Here is a 20,839-nt window from a genome sequence, read left to right as displayed (position 1 = left end):
CAGATTTAAATAGATAGTGCAGGATCATATGTGAATACACAATATTTTATCACGTTTTATGGCAAAATCAACCATAAAAATCTCGACATTGAAATCCGTTTTTATCCGTATTTTTTTTTAGTTCCCATTTTATTATCATTTTTTTTTTATTTTTATTTTAATCGGACAAAAAAAAATAATACATACTTTTTCAAGCTCTTTTATGTATTCCATCCAACAACAATTAATCGATGTCTTTTTTTGTTTATTGTAGAGGTTTATTTATGTCACGTGATAAATTGCAGACGAAACCGCGAAGCTGCTTCCGCTCCTTCGCGCCAGATTTCAAACAACGGCGAATTTTTATGTTATTTATGATAGAAAAGGATAATGCCGCTGTTTGGTAAGAAGATATTTAGTACAGTAAAGCCTTTAACTGATAAAGAACCGAATGAGACGATCTACACGATACCACACACGAAGGAACAGTTCAGATCTAAAGAGTATCCTTTGAAAACAATCACCTGTGAAAAAAATTCAACATGGCCGCGCTCATGGCATCAACAGCGCAATATTTATCGCTATGAAATTAAATAAATAACTGAACTTTGTTCAGTGTTAAGTTAATTTTTTATATCCCTGTACACATTAAGCATTATAAAATAAGTACAAGTAAGAACAAGAGACAAATAAAGTTGGTTATCTATGGCCGGCAAGTCCCTTTCATTCCACAAAAAAAAGTCTGTTGTTCAAAAGAAAAGAACGACAGAATTGGATTTGCAAAGCATTGTTTTCACAAGTGATTATGATTGTCATTTGCAATAAATTTCTTTGTGCAAATAAGATTCTTATAGAAATATATGCAGACTTGTCTGGCAGTATGCATACAGGTTTATTTGTTTTGCTGTTGTAACCTTTTTTCTTTACAAAATAATTATATTCTTGCATAAGGAAATATATGAGTATTGTTAAAATGACACAGAATAAGGTATGATTAAGAATAATTTTTTTAACTTGAATTTTCTCTGTCTTTTCACAATCAATAACAAAATGAAAGTTCATAGGATTTTGTATATACAGAATTAAAAACTGATTGCTATAACAGCCTTAACAACATGAAGGGAATACACAAAAAGGCTGTCCTGGTATAAGGAGAAAATCTGGACATGCAAGTGTACAGGCCATGTGAACCTGACACATGAAGAAGCATGGAATTCTGAGAAGCAAGTTCTCAAAGTCCTAAAAAATCAGTTCCAGTCTGCTTATGAGAAACCAGTTCTACAACTTGTCCATCATAGTAAGAAAATCTGTAGCATTGTTTTTCAGTTATTGTTCATTTCAATCTCAATAAGTTGAATAAAGGCTATGATTATTGATATGAAAATTGGAGTAACCCCCCTTGTATGTTGGCTACTCCAAATTTTATGCTTGAGATGTAAAATGATTTATATAAATATGAATTATAATTGTACTTTTGCCCTTTGTAACAGGTACACTTCCCCTTGAAAGCATTGTTGATCAAGCTTGGCTCAAACTGCAGCAGGTACTCTGTATTGGAGAAAAAGTTGTTTTAAAGATAAAAGCTGCGGGGAAAACGTGAGTAGAATTAAAGTACATGATGACTACAAGATAAAGGGGAGCTTAAAATTGCACAAACTATTCATTGTAATGTTTTAAAAATTCTGTTTTGGATGTCACTTTCAAAATTATTTTTAACACCCTTATATAAGATTTAATAAAAAGATTCTTTGTACAACAGAATTCAAGGTGTGGTTGTGAAAGTGGATACTGCAGGATGCCAGGTAACTATCAAAAAAAAAATATAGCAATCATACATATATATATATATATATATATATATATATATATATATATATATAGCCCAATTGAATAATTTCATGACTCAGTCTTAAACCTTTTATTAATTCTTCTATGATTACAAGTACTTGTAAAAACATTGAATGATATAAAATTGAATGAGAATTTTTTTCAGGTAAACCCTACTAGCAACTGTAGCTCTCCCTCAAGTGACAAAGAAAACAAGGCTGAAGAGGGAAACTCACCAAAGAAATGGACCCCACCCAAGGTAAGGAAGCTCAGACATAAATAAGACTTTACATGTTACTGAGCATCAATAGTTTGATGAGAAGACACAACAAAAACATATTAATTGGATGAGAAGATGTTACACATGTAAAAGAGACTTGACATTTAAGTGTGAATTTGTCCTTTTTTAAGTATGAATTTAATTTACATTTAAGTGTGAATTTGTCCTGAAGTATGAATTAGATTGACTTAAATATTAAATGTTGCCTTTGTCAGTTACTGCCTTACAAGTACAGCTTCCGTCTGGAGGGAGAAGACAAGATTATTAATGCAGTCCCAGCTTCAGATCTTCAGTGAGTAAAACAAATATGTATTGTTTAAGTTATGCAAGTGATAGTAGGTAAAATGAATACTGTTTAACAGAAGGTAATTTCTTTTGCTATCATTGAATAGATTGGGTAAATGATAAGGTAGATATTTAATCTGATTTGTCTGCTTGCAGGAGAACAGATAAGCCCCCATCTAAGGAACTTATCCGACTGTTCATCCGAGCCAACTCCGTCAGATCAGGACAGAATCCCACCAGTCCCTGGGTCGTGGATGAAAATAAAGTCAAAGAGTTTAATTTACCTAACAAGTTTAATGACTTCTTCTTGTCACCAGTCAAGGTACATATAGATTATCAGATTATCAATGCAGTTATACAGAAAGGTGTGGAAGTATTTTTTTAATCACCACTTTTTTAAATCTAATAAATTTTTAATTCAATAAAAAAGTCTAAAGCACATGTTTAAAATATGAATTAAAACTAGATATATACATGAAACTGCGATCAATCGACAGGTGGCAGAGGTGGCCAAGAAAGCAGAGGAAGAAAGAGCAAAGAAGAGAAAATCTACAGGAAAGCACGATTCTTCATCTGCCAAAAAACTGAAGAAGATGAAGAGTGAAGAGAAGAGCAAGGATAACAAAAAACAAATGACTCTGTCACCACTGAAAAAGAAAGTGTCCAAGACGCAGACCAAGTCCTCGGACGATGACGTACAAATTATCGAGGATTCAGACTCTGAGAGTGATGAGGACAAACCGCTGGCCAAACTGAACAAGTCTAGTCCCTCCAAAAAGATCTCCGACAAAAAAGAGAAAAAACAGAAAGTTAAAAAGGTAACTATTCTCTCAGATAAACCATGTATGCTGAATTCTTACTTCAGATAGCATATACATGTATGATGTTAAAGGTGATTGTTTTGTATATGGTTTTTCTCTGTAGGAAAAGAAAGAGAAGAGTCCAAAGAAAGATGGAAAGAAGAAAAAGGAAAAACAACAGTCTGTAGACAGTGATGATGAGCCACTGGCAAAGTTGAAAAAATCCCCCTCTAAAAAGGTAATAAATTACAATACTGTTCTCTGTATTCATAGTGTCTACTTCTTTTGATTACATACTAAGTTTAAGATTCAGATATTTGATGTATAGCACTGATGGAAATCTTTGTGTTCTCTCGGTAGGGTATGAAGCAGATGACATTATTTGATTTGTCAAAGAAGAAAGGAATGAAAACACCAGAGAAAAAGAAAATGGGATCTTTAAGAACACCAGAAAAGGGCAACAAAACACCTGATAAACCAATTAAATCGCCTACAAGCAAAACCCCAGCCATTGTGTCTAAAATGGTCAGGGCTTTCAAACTGAAAGAGGAAGCAAAATTGAAGTCCTTGGCACTGAAAGCAGCTGATATATTGACTGTCACTCAGATGAAAAAACTACCATCGGACATTAAAGACCTTGTCAACAAACGATTCGAAAAGATTCAGGAAAAGAAGAAACTGTAATTTGTGTATTCTCTAGTAAATGATCATGGTAACACTTTAAAAATAACAAGAATTTGATTGCAAGATAGAATCAGACACATTAGTTGATTATTGTGTATCTTATATTTTCTTTTACCTAGTTAATTTTTATAGGATCTAGATGTATATGTTACAAACCTTCAGATAACTAAAAAAAACGGCTGTGAAATGTCAATTTTTTCCATACATTCTTGACATATTTTATATTTTAAAAGAAACTTTATTTGATAGTGCTACCATGACTGAGGAGCAAAAGGCAAATTACATGAAAGAGAAGAAAGAGAAACAAAAACAGGAAATGAGAGAAAAGCAGCTGAAACTCAGACAGGTACGTGCTGGTACATCTTGAGCATCAATATCACCTCAGGTGTGTGACAGGTGCATGTATAATGTTAATATAAGCTCAGACAAGAATTTACCTCTTCAGTTAGAGTAAAACTTACCTATCAGTCCTGAAACATTCAGTATCAAGAAGTACACGTTTTGTTCAAGTATTTTGAAATCACTTATTTTGGCACCATGTTAACCTTCCAAAATACGACCATACTCTGCACAAGTCCAGCAATTATTAACATAAATTCTGTGCAAGTTATATTTAAAATAATTGATGACTACTGTGTAAAGGTACATTCTAAATAGAATTGAAAGGGGGATACATCTATTTTTTTTTTCATGATACAAGTTGCAAAAAAGGAATGTTTATTTACATGTTAGAAATCGATCTTTGTGTTCCCATAGAAATTTGAGGATCAGGAGTTGTCTAACTTGAAGCCTCTCCCGGCTCCTAAATTAGTGACCACCCCCGAGGGACTTCCTAATGAGCTGTTTGGGGACATCACCATGGTAACAGAGTTCGTCAGCTGTTACTCAGGACTTCTGATGCCAAAAGATGATTATCCTATTTACACGGGTTAGTATGCATCATTATTTTACTCCCAAAAAATTGTCAAATTTTAAAATATTACAGTGAGCTGAAAATAGTTGTACACTTTAGAAAAAAATCTTGTAGAAGTTTATTAATTAGCTTATGAATAAAAATATGAGCTTTTCTGTGAAGATTTTTGAATAATAGTAAATATGGTCCGTAGAAAACGGTCACTGCAACAAGATCTTTGTCTTGAAACTCTTGATTAGATATCATATAGGCTGGTCACTGTTGCATTTCTTTAAATTCTTAAAATACATTTACTTGATGTTTTGATTCGTGAACTTTCGACATAAATGTTTTATAGATAAAGGTCTGTTACAATGTAACCTTTTGTTCCTTTGTCAGATGCCCTAATGAAGGCCCTGTGTAGTGGTAAGGAGGGCTTCCTGTACATCGGTCGTGTCCTGGTCGTTCTACTTCAGACTCTTCTGCAGGATCAGATTTCAGAGGTTTGTCTCTCTCTCTCTTATTTTATGAGAAACTTATAAAAGACAACTGTTATTGAAATCAATTTTTAATTAACCCAAATGTACATAATATATTGTTTACTATTTTGGCAGGATTACCAGGAGATGCGTGTGTCCCTGAGTGACATTCCGGTGAACCCCTACACGGCCTCGGAGTTGGTCCGGCTCTGTCTGAGGAGACAGGATGTGGAGGATCAGAGTACGAGTAACGTCAGCAACGACACCGATCTCGACGAGGAAGTGGTAAACATGGCTTATTAAATGTAGAATACATGTACTCTTAGAATAGCTGATAAATAATTAGAAATGCTTAAATTGTATCTTCACTCTTTTTCTCTGTTTTTGAGAAGTCTTTGTCACTAATTGATAGAATTCTTTATGCTACATTACAACATACATGATTAAAAAAACATGAAAATTGTGGTAAAAATACCAAGTCTAACATTTGACACTTAGAAATTTTTTTTTTTACAGTCGGATGATACTATTCAACAGTTGGAAACACAGGAATTCTTTATGTTGGATCCAGTACAGAAAATTCAGATCCTTAAGGGCCTTTGTCTGAGAATCATGGGAACTTACTCTGTCCAGGATTACATGGAAGAAAAACAGCAGGAGGCCACACAGCTCTGGTCAGTACTGTTTGGACTTTATCTAACTTGAGCCAGCTCTATTCGTGTCATATGGTACTGGTATTTAAATGTGGCTTCAACTTTATTTGCAATAGACAGTGCATGCATTTTGGACAGAAGACTCAGAATACTTGAAACTACAAATTTTCAAAGAATAAAACCAAAACTTGAAAAGTAGACAAATTTATATTAACTGGTTTTATTGAATGTGATTTTATGTTCAGGAAAACAAAATTAAAAGAGATGAAATCAAAGAATGACGAACTGAAAAAAGTGAAGAATAAGAAGGGATTGGTGAATGGGGAGGAAGCAACCAAAGCCAAAGAGGGGGAGGGAGAAAGTCAGGGGAAAGAGGAGGACGCAAATAGTAAGTCATCTACTGAAGCTGTTACATATATACATATATTAAATAATATTCACACCGAGAATAAGAAAGTATATATTGTTCAATTTAGTGTTGTAAATGAATTATTTTGCAGTGAATTTATGCATCCCAAAGGCTTAAAAAAATTTTCTCTTAATTAAACAAATCCAATCTAAAAAGTAATGCTTCAGCCAATCCTTGTTATCTCAAACTTATGTGGACCTTTTAAAAACCAGGTGTTCTAGGTTTGAGATAGCAAGAATTGAAAACCACCAAGAATGAGTGGTTTAGACCACAAATTCAGTTGAACATATCCATGGTATTGGAGATTAATTTTAGATATTATTGTAGTTAAATGTATTTGCTTTTTTCAGGAGATATTTTAATTACCCACTTTTATGGGAAACAAGGAGCAGAGAGTGATGGCTCTAAGCCAGGGACGCCCACGCCAATGGATTCCGGGGAGGAGAGGGATGACCTGGCATCAGTCGTCAAGAGACGGAGGATCACCACGGCCCAGGCATTAGCTGAGAAGAAAAAAAAGGATGAAGAGGAGAGGATAAGGTATCGGATTTGTGACTGATATTCCTTAATGAAAGTATACAGTAAAACTTGCTTACTAAGAACACGCATATTGCAAATTCATGGATACAGCAAAGTGATCTTGGATCCTCAGCTATATAAATTCAACAAATTTCTTCTACTGATATAACAAATTATGGAAATAGAAAAGTAATTTTGTAGGTTCCAGTGACTTCACTATAACTGATTTTTATTAGCTCTTCTGAGCCAAAGGCTCAAAGAGCTAATGCTATGGCTATTTGTGCGGTGTGCGTTAACTTTTTAGAATATGGGCCATAACTTAAGAACCCCTTGGCCAATCAGTGTCAAATTTGTCACAGGGTATCCTTGGCCCAAGGGCTACCCTTTATACTAAAATAAGGGTTGGGGCCCTTAAACAAGGGGAGATAATCAGGAAAACAAAACCAAAAGTACTGGTTGCTAAAAAATCTTCTTCTCTCTCCACTCTCTTATTTTCACCAAACTTACATACAAGGATCAATATGTTGAAGATTAAAAATTGTTCAAGGCATGACCCTGGGCAAAGGGCGTATTGTTTACTAGGTCACTTCAAAGTTGACCTAAATTTACAAATAATAAAAACGTTTATATTTTGCTTACTATTAGGACTAGGATCACCAAATCTTGTAAGTTGATGCATCTCAGGACTTCACATCATGTTAACTCAAAAGTAGGTCACGGTGACCTACTTTTAAAATTTTGTGGGCATTTGTTTTCAAATTGATTTGAAGGCATATTTCGGGCACTTTAAGGCCTATGATCATCAAACTTTGTCAGTTGATGCATCTTGGGTCCTTGAATAATGTCAGATTAAAAGTAGGTCACGGTGACCTACTTTTTGAACTTTATGACTAATTCTTCTTAAAACATTTAATCCAATTATTTCAGACACTGAGAGGTTTAGAATCATCAAATCTTGTTAATTGATGCATCTTGAGACCTTAAAACATATTTATGAAAAAGAGGTCACTGTGACCTACTTTTTGAATTTTGCAGGCATTTGTTTTCGAATCTGTTTAAAAGGCATATTTTGATTACCTTTAGACCTAGGATCATCAAACTTGGTCAGCAGATGCATCTTGTGACTTTGAAAAATGTCGACCAAAATATAGGTCATGATGACCTAGTTTCAACATTTTATGGCTATATTTTAGTATCTTAGGTATTTATTGCCTTAGAATCATCAAACTTTGTGAGTTGATGCGTCTTGGGTTTTCGGAGAGTGATGACCAAAAAGTAGGTCACGGTGACCTACTTTTGACATTTTATGGCTTTATGTAAGTATCTACGGTACTTATTGGCTTAGAATCATCAAAATTTTGTAAGTTGATGCATCTTGGGTTTTTGGAGAATGATGTCAAAAAAGTAGGTCACTGTGACCTACTTTCGACATTTTATGGCTTTATTTAAATATTTATGGTATTAAGTGGTTTAGAATCACTAAACTTTGTTTGTTGATGCATCTTTGGTTTTTAGAGAATGTCGATCAAAAAGTAGGTCATGGTGACCTACTTTTGAATATATAAGGTACTTTTTGGCTTAGAATCATCAAACTTTGTCAGTTGATGTATGTTGGGTTTTCAAAGAATGTAGACAAAAAAGTAGGTCACGGTGACCTACTTTTAAATATCTCAAATACTTATTGGCTTAGAATCTTCGATCTTTGTTTATTAATGCATCTTGAGTCCTCAGAAAACTTCAATCTTAATATAGGTCACTGTGATGTACTTATGGTTTTTTAGCTCACCTCAACGAAGTTGGGGGAGCTTATGTAATACCCTCGGCGTCGGCGTCGGTGTCGGCGCCCACGTCGGTGTCGGCGTCCCAGGTTAAGGTTAAGTTTTTTGGAGCAGTTTTCTTTTTAAGTACTTCTATGTCCTATATTGATTAGACATGCATGGAAGATGGTTCTAGTGTGTTTCATTGTATCAGTCAAAGTTTCAGATGCTGCAATTTCAGCAAAGGAATGACCAGGTTAATGTTTTTGGAGCAGGTTAACATTGTTGGTGCAGTTTTTGGTGTAGGTTTCATTTCCAAGTAACTATAATCCCTATGTTGACCAAACTTGCATGGATGATACATCTAAGGATGGATAATACTGGGCTTGCTTCGGATGCTGAATCTGACCTACATTTTCCGGTTTATTGAACAGGTTAAAGTTTTTGGTGTAGGTTTCATTTCCAAGTAAGTATAATCCCTATGTTGACCAAACTTGCATGGATGATACATCTAATGATGCATACTACCAGGCTTGCTTCGGATGCTGAATCTGACCTACATTTTCCGGTTGAGTGAACAGGTTAAAGTTATTGGTGCATGTTTCATTTCCAAGTAACTATAAGCCCTATGTTGACCAAACTTGCATGGATGATACATCTAAGGATGGATACTACCGGGCTTGCTTCGGATGCTGAATCTGACCTACATTTTCTGGTTGAGTGAACAGGTTAATGTTTTTGGTGCAGGTTTCATTTCTAAGTAACTATAAGCCCTATGTTGACCAAACTTGCATGGATGATACATCTAAGGATGCATACTACTGGGCTTGCTTCAAATGCTGAATCTGACCTACATTTTCCGGTTGAGTGAACAGATTAAAGTTTTTGGTGCAGGTTTCATTTCCAAGTAACTATAAGCTCTATGTTGACCAAACTTGCATGCATGATACATCTAAGGATGCATACTACCGGGCTTGCTTCGGATGCTGAATCTGACCTACATTTTCTGGTTGAGTGAACAGGTTAAAGTATTTGGTGCATGTTTCATTTCCAAGTAACTATAAGCCCTATGTTGACCAAACTTGTATGGATGATACATCTAAGGATGCATACTACTGGGCTTGCTTCAAATGCTGAATCTGACCTACATTTTCCGGTTGAGTGAACAGATTAAAGTTTTTGGTGCAGGTTTCATTTCCAAGTAACTATAAGCCCTATGTTGACCAAACTTGCATGGATGATACATCTAAGGATGCACACCCGGGCTTGCTTCGGATGCTGAATCTGACCTACATTTTCTGGTTGAGTGAACAGGTTAAAGTTTTCATCAAGAGATGAAAATTCTCAAATTTGCTTCAGATGCTGGATTTTGATTAAATTTTCATGAAGTTGAAGTCCAACTAGTTTTTTTTTTATGTAGGTATTTTCAAAGTATTATGATCAAAATTGCTTAAAGTATTTTCATTTTTGGAATGTACACTTTTTGTTGGTTAATTGTGTGAATTTGCCTTATTTAAAGACAACATTCGTTGAGGTGAGCTCTGTAATCTCTGATTACCTATGTTTATAGCTTTATTATTAAAAATATTTTCAGTCATTATTGGCTAAGAATCATCAAACTTTGTCAGTTGATGCAACTTGATATAACAAAGGTTATGGCTTCAAATAGAAAAGATAGATTTTGTACAATGTATCAGAAGAGCGATTCAAGGCCCTTGGGCCTCTTGTTGAATTATGGTTTTTATTTCATGTTTACTTCTTATCGAACTTGTGTGTTCTTATCCATTCACATAAAGGCTCTCATAAAAATACGATATTTTTGGACAAAAATCATATCCAGCCACAGACTGTAGGAGATCTTGTATATATAACGGTCCCAAGCTAACCAAACAGAAACTTTTTAAATTTTGACCATGTGCATGTATATATTTCTTCATGTTCATCATTTTATAATTTTATTGAATATGGTTGACATGTAAATATCTCCACAAGCATTGATTGATTTACAGGTTAGCTGTGTTAATAAAGCTATGTTATGCTTAAATGACTAGATTAAAGTGGAGTGTACAGTACATTAATATGTAATAAATTTATTTTATACTGTATTTCTTGTGTACCTAATATAGGCGGCAAAAAGAAGCTGAAATATACAAGAAAGAAGTAGAGATGGAGAAATTTGAGAAAAAATTTGCAGTAAGTTGAACATTGCAGAATCTACAGTGTACACCTCTGTTATTAACTTCTCTTTGTTAAAGTTATAATTTACACCTTCATTAATTGTACATTTTCATATACATTTCTAGTAAGAATTCAGACACATTGATTGTATTTAAAATTTGTTGTAAATAGCATTTTACATGTGTGTTTGTACATGTACTTTATTAATTTCAGGAAGGGATTGCTCTTGCTAAGGCTGTGCTAAGACAAACACCAATAGGAACTGACCGTAATCATAACAGATACTGGGTGTTTTCACAGACCACACCAGGACTTTATATTGAAAAAGGCAAGCTTTGAAATAACAATTAGCAGACATGTTTTTATTATGTTTCTACTATGTGATGTGCCATTTTTGCAGGAGTCAAAAGTTACCTCCCTTCCTTCTGTAAACTTCTAACCAAGAGCTAATTGTTTCTTGCATTTTACATAGGTTGGGTAGCAGATTACATTGACTATAATGTTCCCAAGTCTGAAGAGAGTGATGATTCTGACGATGATGTGGTCATGTCAGAGGATGGTCCTTTGTCAGAGTCACGGACACCTGCCGAGAAAACGTAAATGTTCTTGTTCTTTTCATCTGGTCAAAAATCTGATTCATTCATGTATTTTACAACTTTTTGTCTTTGATTTTTCACATATATTAAATTTTGAAATGGTCACAAGAAGAAAAACGGAGAAATAAGGTCCATGGGCCTTGCATTTTATAGAACAATCGGAGAAACATGGTTTGTTTGGTTTTAGGGCACACAAATCTTAGCCTATGTAAGTTTATGATTTGTACATGAGATGGAATTTCAATCTCCACTGTATATTGATTTCAGAGCCCCCAAAACTGGTCAGAATCTGTGGTTTACGTACGACTCAATTAAGGACCTCGATAGTCTGATAGACAGTCTCCACCCACAGGGGATCCGAGAAAATCATCTACGAGCGGAACTCAAAAAGAGATACGATATTGTACACAAAGCTGTGATACGGGCCAACAGGTACTGTACCAAATAACTGTAAGGGTTAGTTAATGGTTTCAACCTTGTTACTGCAGTATATTAATCATATTATGTTGAATGTACATATGTTCATGCAAGTGTATTTGTAAATTCAATTTTGTCTGGCTTATAAAATATCAATTGACTTACAAAAATAAAGTATTGCAATAAATTTGGAGATCTACTAAATGTGGTAACTTCTGTCCTTTTAGAACCAATTTGGAACTCAGGGATTGTGATGGAGAGAAGGGATTGATGGAAGCTTATAAAAAGGTGAGTAATATTTCAGATTCTTGATGCACATTTCAGATGTAATGACTGCCTGGTCCTTAGATAAGGACGATATTCTGCACTGTACAGGTGATAAAACTTGTATAACATGATGAATTTTTCCTTAAGTTATGACTGTTTTGTAGTTATAAGTTTATTCTGTAAATATAAATCATGGAACATTTCTTTTGAGAATAACCTTTTGTCTTCATTAGACTTCGGAGTACAATGAAAATGAGGCTCACTTTAAAAAGGTATGACATCACAAGCGTCATGCATCATCATTGTACTGCATATTAAATAACATGCAAACCTTCATTTTCATAGAATTTTTTAACAGCCCAGTAAGTTGTCACCTATATTTCTACTCTTAATTTGTTTAATTTTTTTTATTTTGATAAAATTGTTTCTGGTCTCTATGCACTAGACATGAATGAATCTAAGCATTTCATATGACACTTCATTTCTTCCTAAGCAACACCTTTAAAAATTAAAACAAACAGTGATTGCACTATTTTTATCTCTAAATTCTGAATAGACAGAGAGTATTTTTTTGTTGAAATTTTTATGTGAATGATTTGCATTGGAATACACTAGCATGAAAAAAATCAAGTCTTCTTTTCCTAAAGTATTGTTAGTAAATTTGCATGTTTTTGTAGCACAATGAACTTTTGAAACAAACTGTATACAAGGAAGGTGAGATGAACTACTGGAAATGCTGCTGTCACTAAAAGTTGGATTTGTAAATTTTCAGGAGTTATTGGACACTGAGCTGAAGTTACGGAATGGGGGACTAGGGGGGGTGGACGATTTTCCTGTGTGGGAGAAAAAACTAGAGACTTCAACAGACTTAACGGGCATGGTGAGTCTAAGTTCATGTAAAGGACTTTATGCAGCAATGGCCAATACTTGCACCCAATATCAAACTTTGACGGAGAAATATATAATTATGTTTTAAAACAAGGGGATATCTGCAGACCTCTAAGCACTGAATATTATCTTAAACCATGACGTCATATATTTGATATGACGTCACAAAAATGATGTTAGTTAAAAATTTTCATGATTTCTACAAAAAATGTTGAATATATGTCAATATTTTGAGCAAAAAAACACCGAGCTCAGGTCTGCTCAAGAACAATAGTTTGATATAATGTGTAGAATGATAACAACAATGAAATATGTAAATATTGTTCCTGAGCAGTCCTGTGCTCTATAAGTTTTATAGAAAAAAATTGAGCAAATTTGGTATATATTTTCCTATTTCTGAAAATCAATACAAAGTCCGAATAGTTTGTGACATCATAAAAACCAAAATTGTCAATAACTTACTTTAAAACTACAATATTTTTTGTTAATTTAGATTTCTCATACAATATATACAATTTAGCACATTTCAAGAAATTTTGAAAATACAGTGAAAACTGTCTAATTCGACACCTGAATAATCCGACACACTGTGAATTCCGACGTTAAATTTCTTTCCCATTGTAGTATTTTCCTTGTTTTTAACACTGTGCAGTCCGACACCCTGTCTATCGCGACAAAAATTTTGTCTCCCAGTGCATGTCGGATTAGACAAGTTGTATGACATTTTGGGGGGCAAAAATATGCAATAAAACGCATAAATTTCTTTATAAAAAGTTATTTTAGGTGTAGGAAAAAGTATATTATGACAAGTTCTTGTGACATGCATAATTACTTTCTTATCATTACATATATGCAATTTATGAAGAATTTTTCATTCGTTTAAAAAATGTTTTCTTTATGTAAATTGCTCTTGAAAAATAATGGAGTGCACAAACAGCGGGATTTCTCAAATTTTTTGATTTTTGTATTTTTTTAGGCGGAGTGCCTGTTGGAGGTACAGGAGAACGTGCTGGAGAAGTTCCGTCAGGGTATCATGGCTGTCAGTAAGAAGAAGATCCTGGTGAGATCGGGGGAGGACAGTGACGAAGAGGAGAAAGGTACACCTCTTGTACTGAAAGCCTTACACTGACACAGTCTTTTAATTCTCCATTAACATTTTCATACCCTTTTCATGATGGGAAGTACATGTATTATGATATGGCAAGCTTTTTTGTGTCTAGCTCATAACTTTAGGCCTCAAATCATCTTACTTTATCAACTGATAAACATGTATCTGTTTGTATCAACACATTCAAATCACTATGAATTAACAAACTTGGATGGATAATGCATCTAAAGCAGAAGTGTTACAGCATTAGGGTCACAAATTTTGAAGAAGTTTTTCCCATTATATCACAAATATGATATTTATATCCATATGCCATGAAAAACTGCTGAATCACGCCGGATATAGTTATATTTCACTGGAAACAGTTACAGTATATTGCCCTCCCAAACACAGTTATCTTCCCTCGTGTGCAATCATTCTGCATATTAAATACGTTGGGGTCGATATTCACAAAGGTAGTTGCTAATCAAACGTAGACAGTTTCGTGAAAATTAAAAAAGCGGGACAACGTCTGCGATTTGTTTATTTGAAATCAGAGGAATTAGATAATTTAATTGAGGGAAAAAAAATCTTTAAATACAACAAAGGTTAACAACACAAGTGTCAGCATACTGAAAACATTCTGCCATGAAACAGGATGGGATACAAATGTATTTCGGAATTATACTCAATGTACATGTGCACATAGTGTTCAAGAAATATGTTCGATGATCTATTTGGATTCAGTGTCTAAAAATGTTATATACCATATATTACATGGCTTAATTCTCGTACCAGAATAAAAATGGATTATGTCACCCTATTGGGCGACATAACACTATTTCCTGTCACCTTGGGGCAAATATTCTGGTATGCTGCCCTCGATGCCATGTAATATATGTATACTGTATTGAGTTTCTTTAAGTATTATTTAATTATACAGAGGAGGAGATTACAGTCTGTCTGGGTATATCTAAGTGGAGAGAGGCTGTTGAGAATGCCAGCACTCTGTCAAGACTCCACGTTCTGTTTGGTATACTGGATGCCTGTATCAAGTGGGAAAAATCAGCGGAAAATGCGGTAAAGTTTTACACTTTATATTATGTCAGATTGAATCACTGATTAAGATAAAGTATGAGATGAAAATAAAATCAGCTGAAAGTGCAGAATAGTTTTATACATTATGTCTTTTTTGAATTACTGATTATAACAAAATAGAAGATGAAAATATTTGAGACATTGATTTTTTTTTCTTTCCAGAAATGTAAGATCTGTCGTAAGAAGGGAGATGACTCAGCCCTGTTGCTGTGTGATGAATGTAATCAAGCTTTCCACATGCACTGTCTACGGCCAGCTCTCTTTGAGATTCCTAAAGGCGATTGGTTATGTCCTGCTTGTGATGTATGTTGACAACTCATCTTTAAATATTTTTAAAAGTCCAAGGAAAACTTTCTTTTGTTTAAAAACTTAACATTTCAATAACTATATAATTCTGTGTTATAACTTTTTTTCCAGCCAAATCACTCAAGGAGACGAGTGCGAGATTACCCTAAAAATTATCGTGTTTCAGACTCAAATGATGAAGCAAGTGTAAGTATGAATAGATAATTTAGAGGGCTTGAGGTTAATTATCAATCATAAAAGAATTTGAAGAATTATGCAAATCCCAATGCTGAAGCTCATTTCAATATTTTCACTTATCAGCTAAATCATTTGTAGTGTTTAAATATAGAATGATAAAAAAAACTGTACAAAATTACATGTATACAGTAGTATTGTATCGTTGATTTAGGATGATAGTGAAATAGAACATGAAGAGAAGTGTGTCCAATGTGGTCATGATGAGAATCTGATTCTTTGTGCCAAGTGTCCCTCTGCTTACCACCTGGAGTGCCACGACCCCCCTCTACGTCGACCCCCCAGGTAAAGGTCATAGGGTCAAAAGTAACAATGTCTTAGATGAATATTGGAGTAAAAGTTCCTTATAATTATGAATAAAGAAAATATACTAACCAAGCTATGTATGTGTTCTTCAATCTGTAGATACATGTTTGTAATAAATGGAACTTTATTTGTTGGCAGGGGTCACTGGGAGTGCAATGAGTGTAAGACTGGTGTGAAAAGGTCAACCAGGTCTAAAACAGCAAGGAGAAATGCTGTAAAGAATAAGAGAGGTACATACATGTATATCATTGTGAAAACAAAATTCAAGGCCAAAAAAAATTCTGTTTATAAAACCCTTCATTTTGAATTCAGTGAGAGTCCTATGACAAATTAAACTATTGAGATTAGTTACAGTGGACCTTCAGATATCCGGAGGATTTTTTTTCGGAACGAAATCTTTTAACTTCATTTTGTCTTGTTTAACTGGTAATTCAGATATTCGGACGCTTCACATATCCGGACAATTAATATGTTAAAATGGATGTAAACTTAACAAAAAATTCAATATTTAGCCCCTCCAAGGCGGCGTAATTATGAGGAGTCGGAGGGCAGCACAACGGAGGAGGAGGAAGAAAGTGAAGAAGAGGGAGAGGAGAGTTCTGATACAGAGGAAGAGGAAGAAGAACAAGCCCAGCCTCCGAGGAAGTCACAGCGCCGATCTCAGGACACAACGGCTCGGCGGGGCAGGCCGGCAGCTCAGGCCCGGGGCCGAGACAGGACCAGGAACCAGTCCATGGATGAGGAAGTGCCAGTGTCACGGTCTGGTTCATCCCGACGCGCACCCTCAGATCTATCTGTTAGTATTTACCTCTTCTTGTCTAAGGTGTTAAGTGTTGTGTTGTGTTAAGTGTTGTATTGATTTTTATTGCCCATGTTAATATAAGCCAAAGATGATTAGAAGAATTGCTTTTATGCTTTGTTAAGTAGAGTGATGATGAGAAGTTAAGGCTATAATGACTTGTACAAATGATTAGAAATCTGTTTGTTTGTTTTTTTTTTGCAATGTAGATATGTGAGCAGATTGTAGCAAACACCATGAAACAGAAAGCCTGCTGGCCATTCTTAAATCCTGTCAACAAAAAAGAGGTGAAGCATGTTATAATAATTTTTTTGTACCTTTTTTTTTATGAAAATTAATGCTACATGCTTTGGAGACTAAATGCTAATATGACTTTGGTGTTGAACAGGTGCCTGATTATTACCAGATCATCAAGCACCCGTTAGATTTCCAGATCATTAAGGATCGACTTCAGTGTCTGGTGTATGGATCTCCCCTAGAGGTGATGGAAGATGTGAAGCTGGTCTTCAATAACGCTGAGACATATAATAAAGTAAGATGGGTGCTCAGTACCCAGATAACAGATTTATTTAAGGAATGTTTTTAAGTTTTGTGTGAGGTATTGGTGTGTGAATCAAACAGACTTGTTACGTAGACATATTTTATGAAGTGCTAGTGCTTCATGAAAAATATGCCTATGTGCAAGTCTGTGTGATTCACACACCAATAATTCACAATAAACATCAAAACATTCTTTATACAGTGTATTTACATTTTACATGTTTGAAAGCACCAACAATATTCGAATTTCTCGCTGCCCTATATCGTTGCGTTTTTATATGCCCGTCTGAAGACGGGATGTATTATGTTATAGGCTTCATGTCCGTCCGTCTGTTAGCTTTTTCGTTTCCTGCTCATTCTTTAATACTATTAGGTCTAGGATTAGCAAACTTTGTCAGCTGATTTATCTAGGGTAGTTTTCTCAGCAAGTTCTCATGTGTTTGAAATCTTAGCACACACACTTTTTATTAAGGCATACCATGTGGTGGGATTCATTTTTGTTGGAGTCTGATGTTAACCTGTGTATACATGAGATCATTTATATTCAAATTAGATTGGGGGTACCGTATTGAAATTGCATATGCTAAATGTACATGTACATGCAATTCACTTTAAAAAATGTTGTTGTTTTTTTTTGACAGGAGGGCAGTGAAATTCTGGATTATATGAGGGAAGTGGAGACCTACTTTTCAGAACAAATGAAGAAACATCTCCCGACGTTTCCGTATTATCGCCAGAAGCTGACCAATGGCCATGCAGAATGACATTTCCAAGGATTTTTTAGAATACAAACATGTAGCATGTTAGTGAACGTTAAGATGGTTTACATGGCAAAGAAACAAGTGCTCTGTGTCCTTCCTTTATATGTGTTCTGTTTGTCAAACAGTATTTGTTTATCAGAAACAGACACAATGTACCAAGTAACTCCGGCTGTGCAATCATGTCAAGAATACAGCACCATACACAAATTCTTTAAACCAGTGGGAACATACTTCAAGGAAATCTTTTCCTTGGCCGAGTCTCAATATCAAAACTGATCAACCTCTCTACTTAGAAAATGGTTCATCTTTTTGTATACTTGTCGACTACATTAATTTGGACACCTTTATTTCTTATTTTTATATGTATATTAGTTTAATAAAAGAAGATTTCACATATTTTTATGATATTTTAAGTAATATTACATAATTTATTCATTTTACATATGTGCGTTTGTGGAAAAAAAAATCATGAATATGTACTTTGTACCTAAGACAGTGTAAGTCTTTCTTGTCATAGGGTATTCTCATCTTTTACTGTATAATTACACTGTAAAGTTGTTTTTTTTTAGTTTAAAAATGAAATCATGTTGTAAATGGTGTTAAAGATTTATTTATATCAAAACAAGTTTTCATCCAAAGCCCATTTCACATTAGTTTAAAAGGATTGAGTAGTGCAAGAAATGCATGTAAATTATGTCCATTTAAAATATGATTGCAAAATAGATTTTGAAGCTGTATTATGTTATAGGGGAAAAGTAAAGAGTAACTAGATATATTCAGATTTTTTTTAATTCAGATAATTCTTTTCCAAGAGTAACTCAAGGTGGTTTAGCTTTAATGCAGTAGGCATCAAGTAAAAAAATTCAGACTGCTAAAAAGAAAAAAAATTATTTGAAGGTTTACACATCATTATGTTCTCATTTTTACTCATCGTTGTATATGAACATGACAAAATCATGATGGGCATTGAAGCCTTATACCAAATCTGTAGTATCTGTTATTTTATGGTCGATGTCTGTTGAATCTGAAATAAAATGTCAGTAAATCTCAAAATTTTTCATTTACATATCCTCAACCCTTTTTAAGGAGGCTCATTACACCACTTTTTGATGACGTACTACACAAAAAAATAAGCATCCATTGTTTCGTTCGTTTTCCTCTGGGGGCGATTTGTCCAGGTACCTTTACAATATGACCCTGACCTTTAAAACGCTTGAAAAATTGTTGTAAACAGTGGACAAAGGACAAACTCACAAAGTATTTTATATACTTGCTTTATTGATTTGAATATGCATTTTGTCCGTCGTCCGTCCGTCTGTCTGTCTGTCCGTCTGTAAACTTTTCACATTTTCGACTTCTTCTCAAGAACCACTGGGCCAATTTTGACCAAACTTGGTACAAAGCATCATTGGGTGAAGGGGAATTTAAATTGTTAAAATAAAGGGCCAAGTCCCCTCACAAGGGGAGATAATCAAGGAAAGACAAAAATGGGGTGGGGTCATTAAAAAATCTTCTCAAGAACCACTGGGCCAGTAAAGCTGAAACTTATGTGGAAGCATCCTAGGGTAGTGTAGATTTTAAATTATTCAAATCATGACCCCCGGGGGAAGGGCGGGGCCACAATGGGGAATCAAAGTTTTACAAAGAAATATATAGGAAAAATCTTTGAAAATCTTCTTCTCAAGAACCACTGGGCCAGTAAAGCTGAAACATATGTGGAAGCATCCTGGTATAGTGTAGATTCTAAATTGTTCAAATCATGACCCCCGGGGGAAGGGCGGGGCCACAATGGGGAATCAAAGTTTTACATTGAAATATATAGGAAAAATTTTGAAAATCTTCTTCTCAAGAACCACTGGGCCAGTAAAGCTGAAACTTATGTGGAAGCATCCTGGTATAGTGTAGATTCTAAATTGTTCAAATCATGACCCCCTGGGGAAGGGTGGGGCCACAATGGGGTATCAAATTTTTGCATAGAAATATATAGGAAAAATCTTTGAAAATCTTCTTCTCAAGAAGCACTGGGCCAGAAAAGCTGAAACTTATGTGTACATGGATGGATCATGGGGTAGTGTAGATTTCAAAATGTCTAAATTATGATCAGTGGCCGGTAGGGTGGGGATGCATTGTGTATTAATTTACAAGGGGGAAATCTGGTAAAGAACAGAATGGCCAAAGCTTCTCAGGTGAGCGATATGGCCCATGGGCCTCTTGTTTCTAATAAAATAAATATTAGGTATTATGAGGTATTTTTATTGTGTTTACTTGTCTATAGGAGATGTTCATCATTTGACACAGAAAGTTCTGAAATTCTGGTAATTATAAACTTGAAATAAAACATTTCACTAAAATTAGAAAAAAGTTAAAAAATTCTCTAAAAAATATTTATGATATCAATACCTCCATTTGGATATTTGACATCTACATTATAAGTGATGCTGTAATGAAATCTAAAATAAACTGTGGATGTAATGAGCCACCTTAAGGCTCTCTGCCCTACATCTCCGACTTCCAAGGAGTATAGAATTTGTCTTTACAATATTACAAATTTTAACTAGAATATTTGCAGTTAATACGGGTATTTGTGTTTGTTTTGTATATTTCACTGACCTATGGAACTATTGTAAGTTTCCATGGTATCTTACTTTCCTGCATTAGAAGAAGTATATTGTATTTTTTTTTTTTTGTGGCTACCGAATGCTTCAAAGCACTGTCTAAGACATGATGACAGAGACTAAGTCAACAGCTTTATATAGGGGGTCATCATAAAGCGAGAGTCCAATCGAATATGGCGGACA

General features: G+C 34.6%; 1 protein-coding gene across 2 annotated transcripts; it reads left to right on the top strand.

The window, feature by feature from the left end:
• The first annotated feature begins 263 nt into the window (after positions 1–263).
• LOC134235808 (tyrosine-protein kinase BAZ1B-like) lies at positions 264–19,094 on the top strand. 2 transcript variants are annotated; one of them, XM_062717977.1, is made up of 34 exons: positions 264–482; positions 1,101–1,276; positions 1,470–1,575; positions 1,739–1,781; positions 1,973–2,065; positions 2,302–2,378; positions 2,528–2,693; positions 2,869–3,189; positions 3,296–3,409; positions 3,532–3,851; positions 4,105–4,201; positions 4,612–4,783; positions 5,147–5,250; positions 5,362–5,511; positions 5,743–5,900; positions 6,125–6,267; positions 6,639–6,828; positions 10,691–10,757; positions 10,956–11,070; positions 11,215–11,338; positions 11,606–11,770; positions 11,983–12,043; positions 12,256–12,294; positions 12,795–12,902; positions 13,887–14,007; positions 14,941–15,077; positions 15,258–15,398; positions 15,513–15,587; positions 15,790–15,920; positions 16,080–16,171; positions 16,454–16,737; positions 16,950–17,027; positions 17,129–17,272; positions 17,922–19,094. In XM_062717977.1, exons 1-34 carry the CDS (start codon positions 370–372, stop codon positions 18,042–18,044), a joined length of 4,548 nt encoding a protein of 1,515 aa, XP_062573961.1. In that variant the 5' UTR covers positions 264–369; the 3' UTR covers positions 18,045–19,094. The 2 variants fall into 2 exon arrangements, with proteins under 2 accessions (XP_062573961.1, XP_062573962.1); XM_062717978.1 differs by lacking the exon at positions 12,256–12,294.
• The last annotated feature ends 1,745 nt before the right edge of the window (positions 19,095–20,839 follow it).

The sequence above is a fragment of the Saccostrea cucullata genome, unplaced genomic scaffold (genome assembly GCF_032062105.1).
Source record: "Saccostrea cucullata isolate Sc308-1 unplaced genomic scaffold, CSIRO_AGI_Scuc_v1 ctg115, whole genome shotgun sequence".
Lineage (NCBI taxonomy): Eukaryota > Metazoa > Mollusca > Bivalvia > Ostreida > Ostreidae > Saccostrea > Saccostrea cuccullata.
The sequence above is the reverse complement of the archived record's forward strand: the minus strand, read 5'-3'. Positions and strand labels throughout refer to the sequence as shown.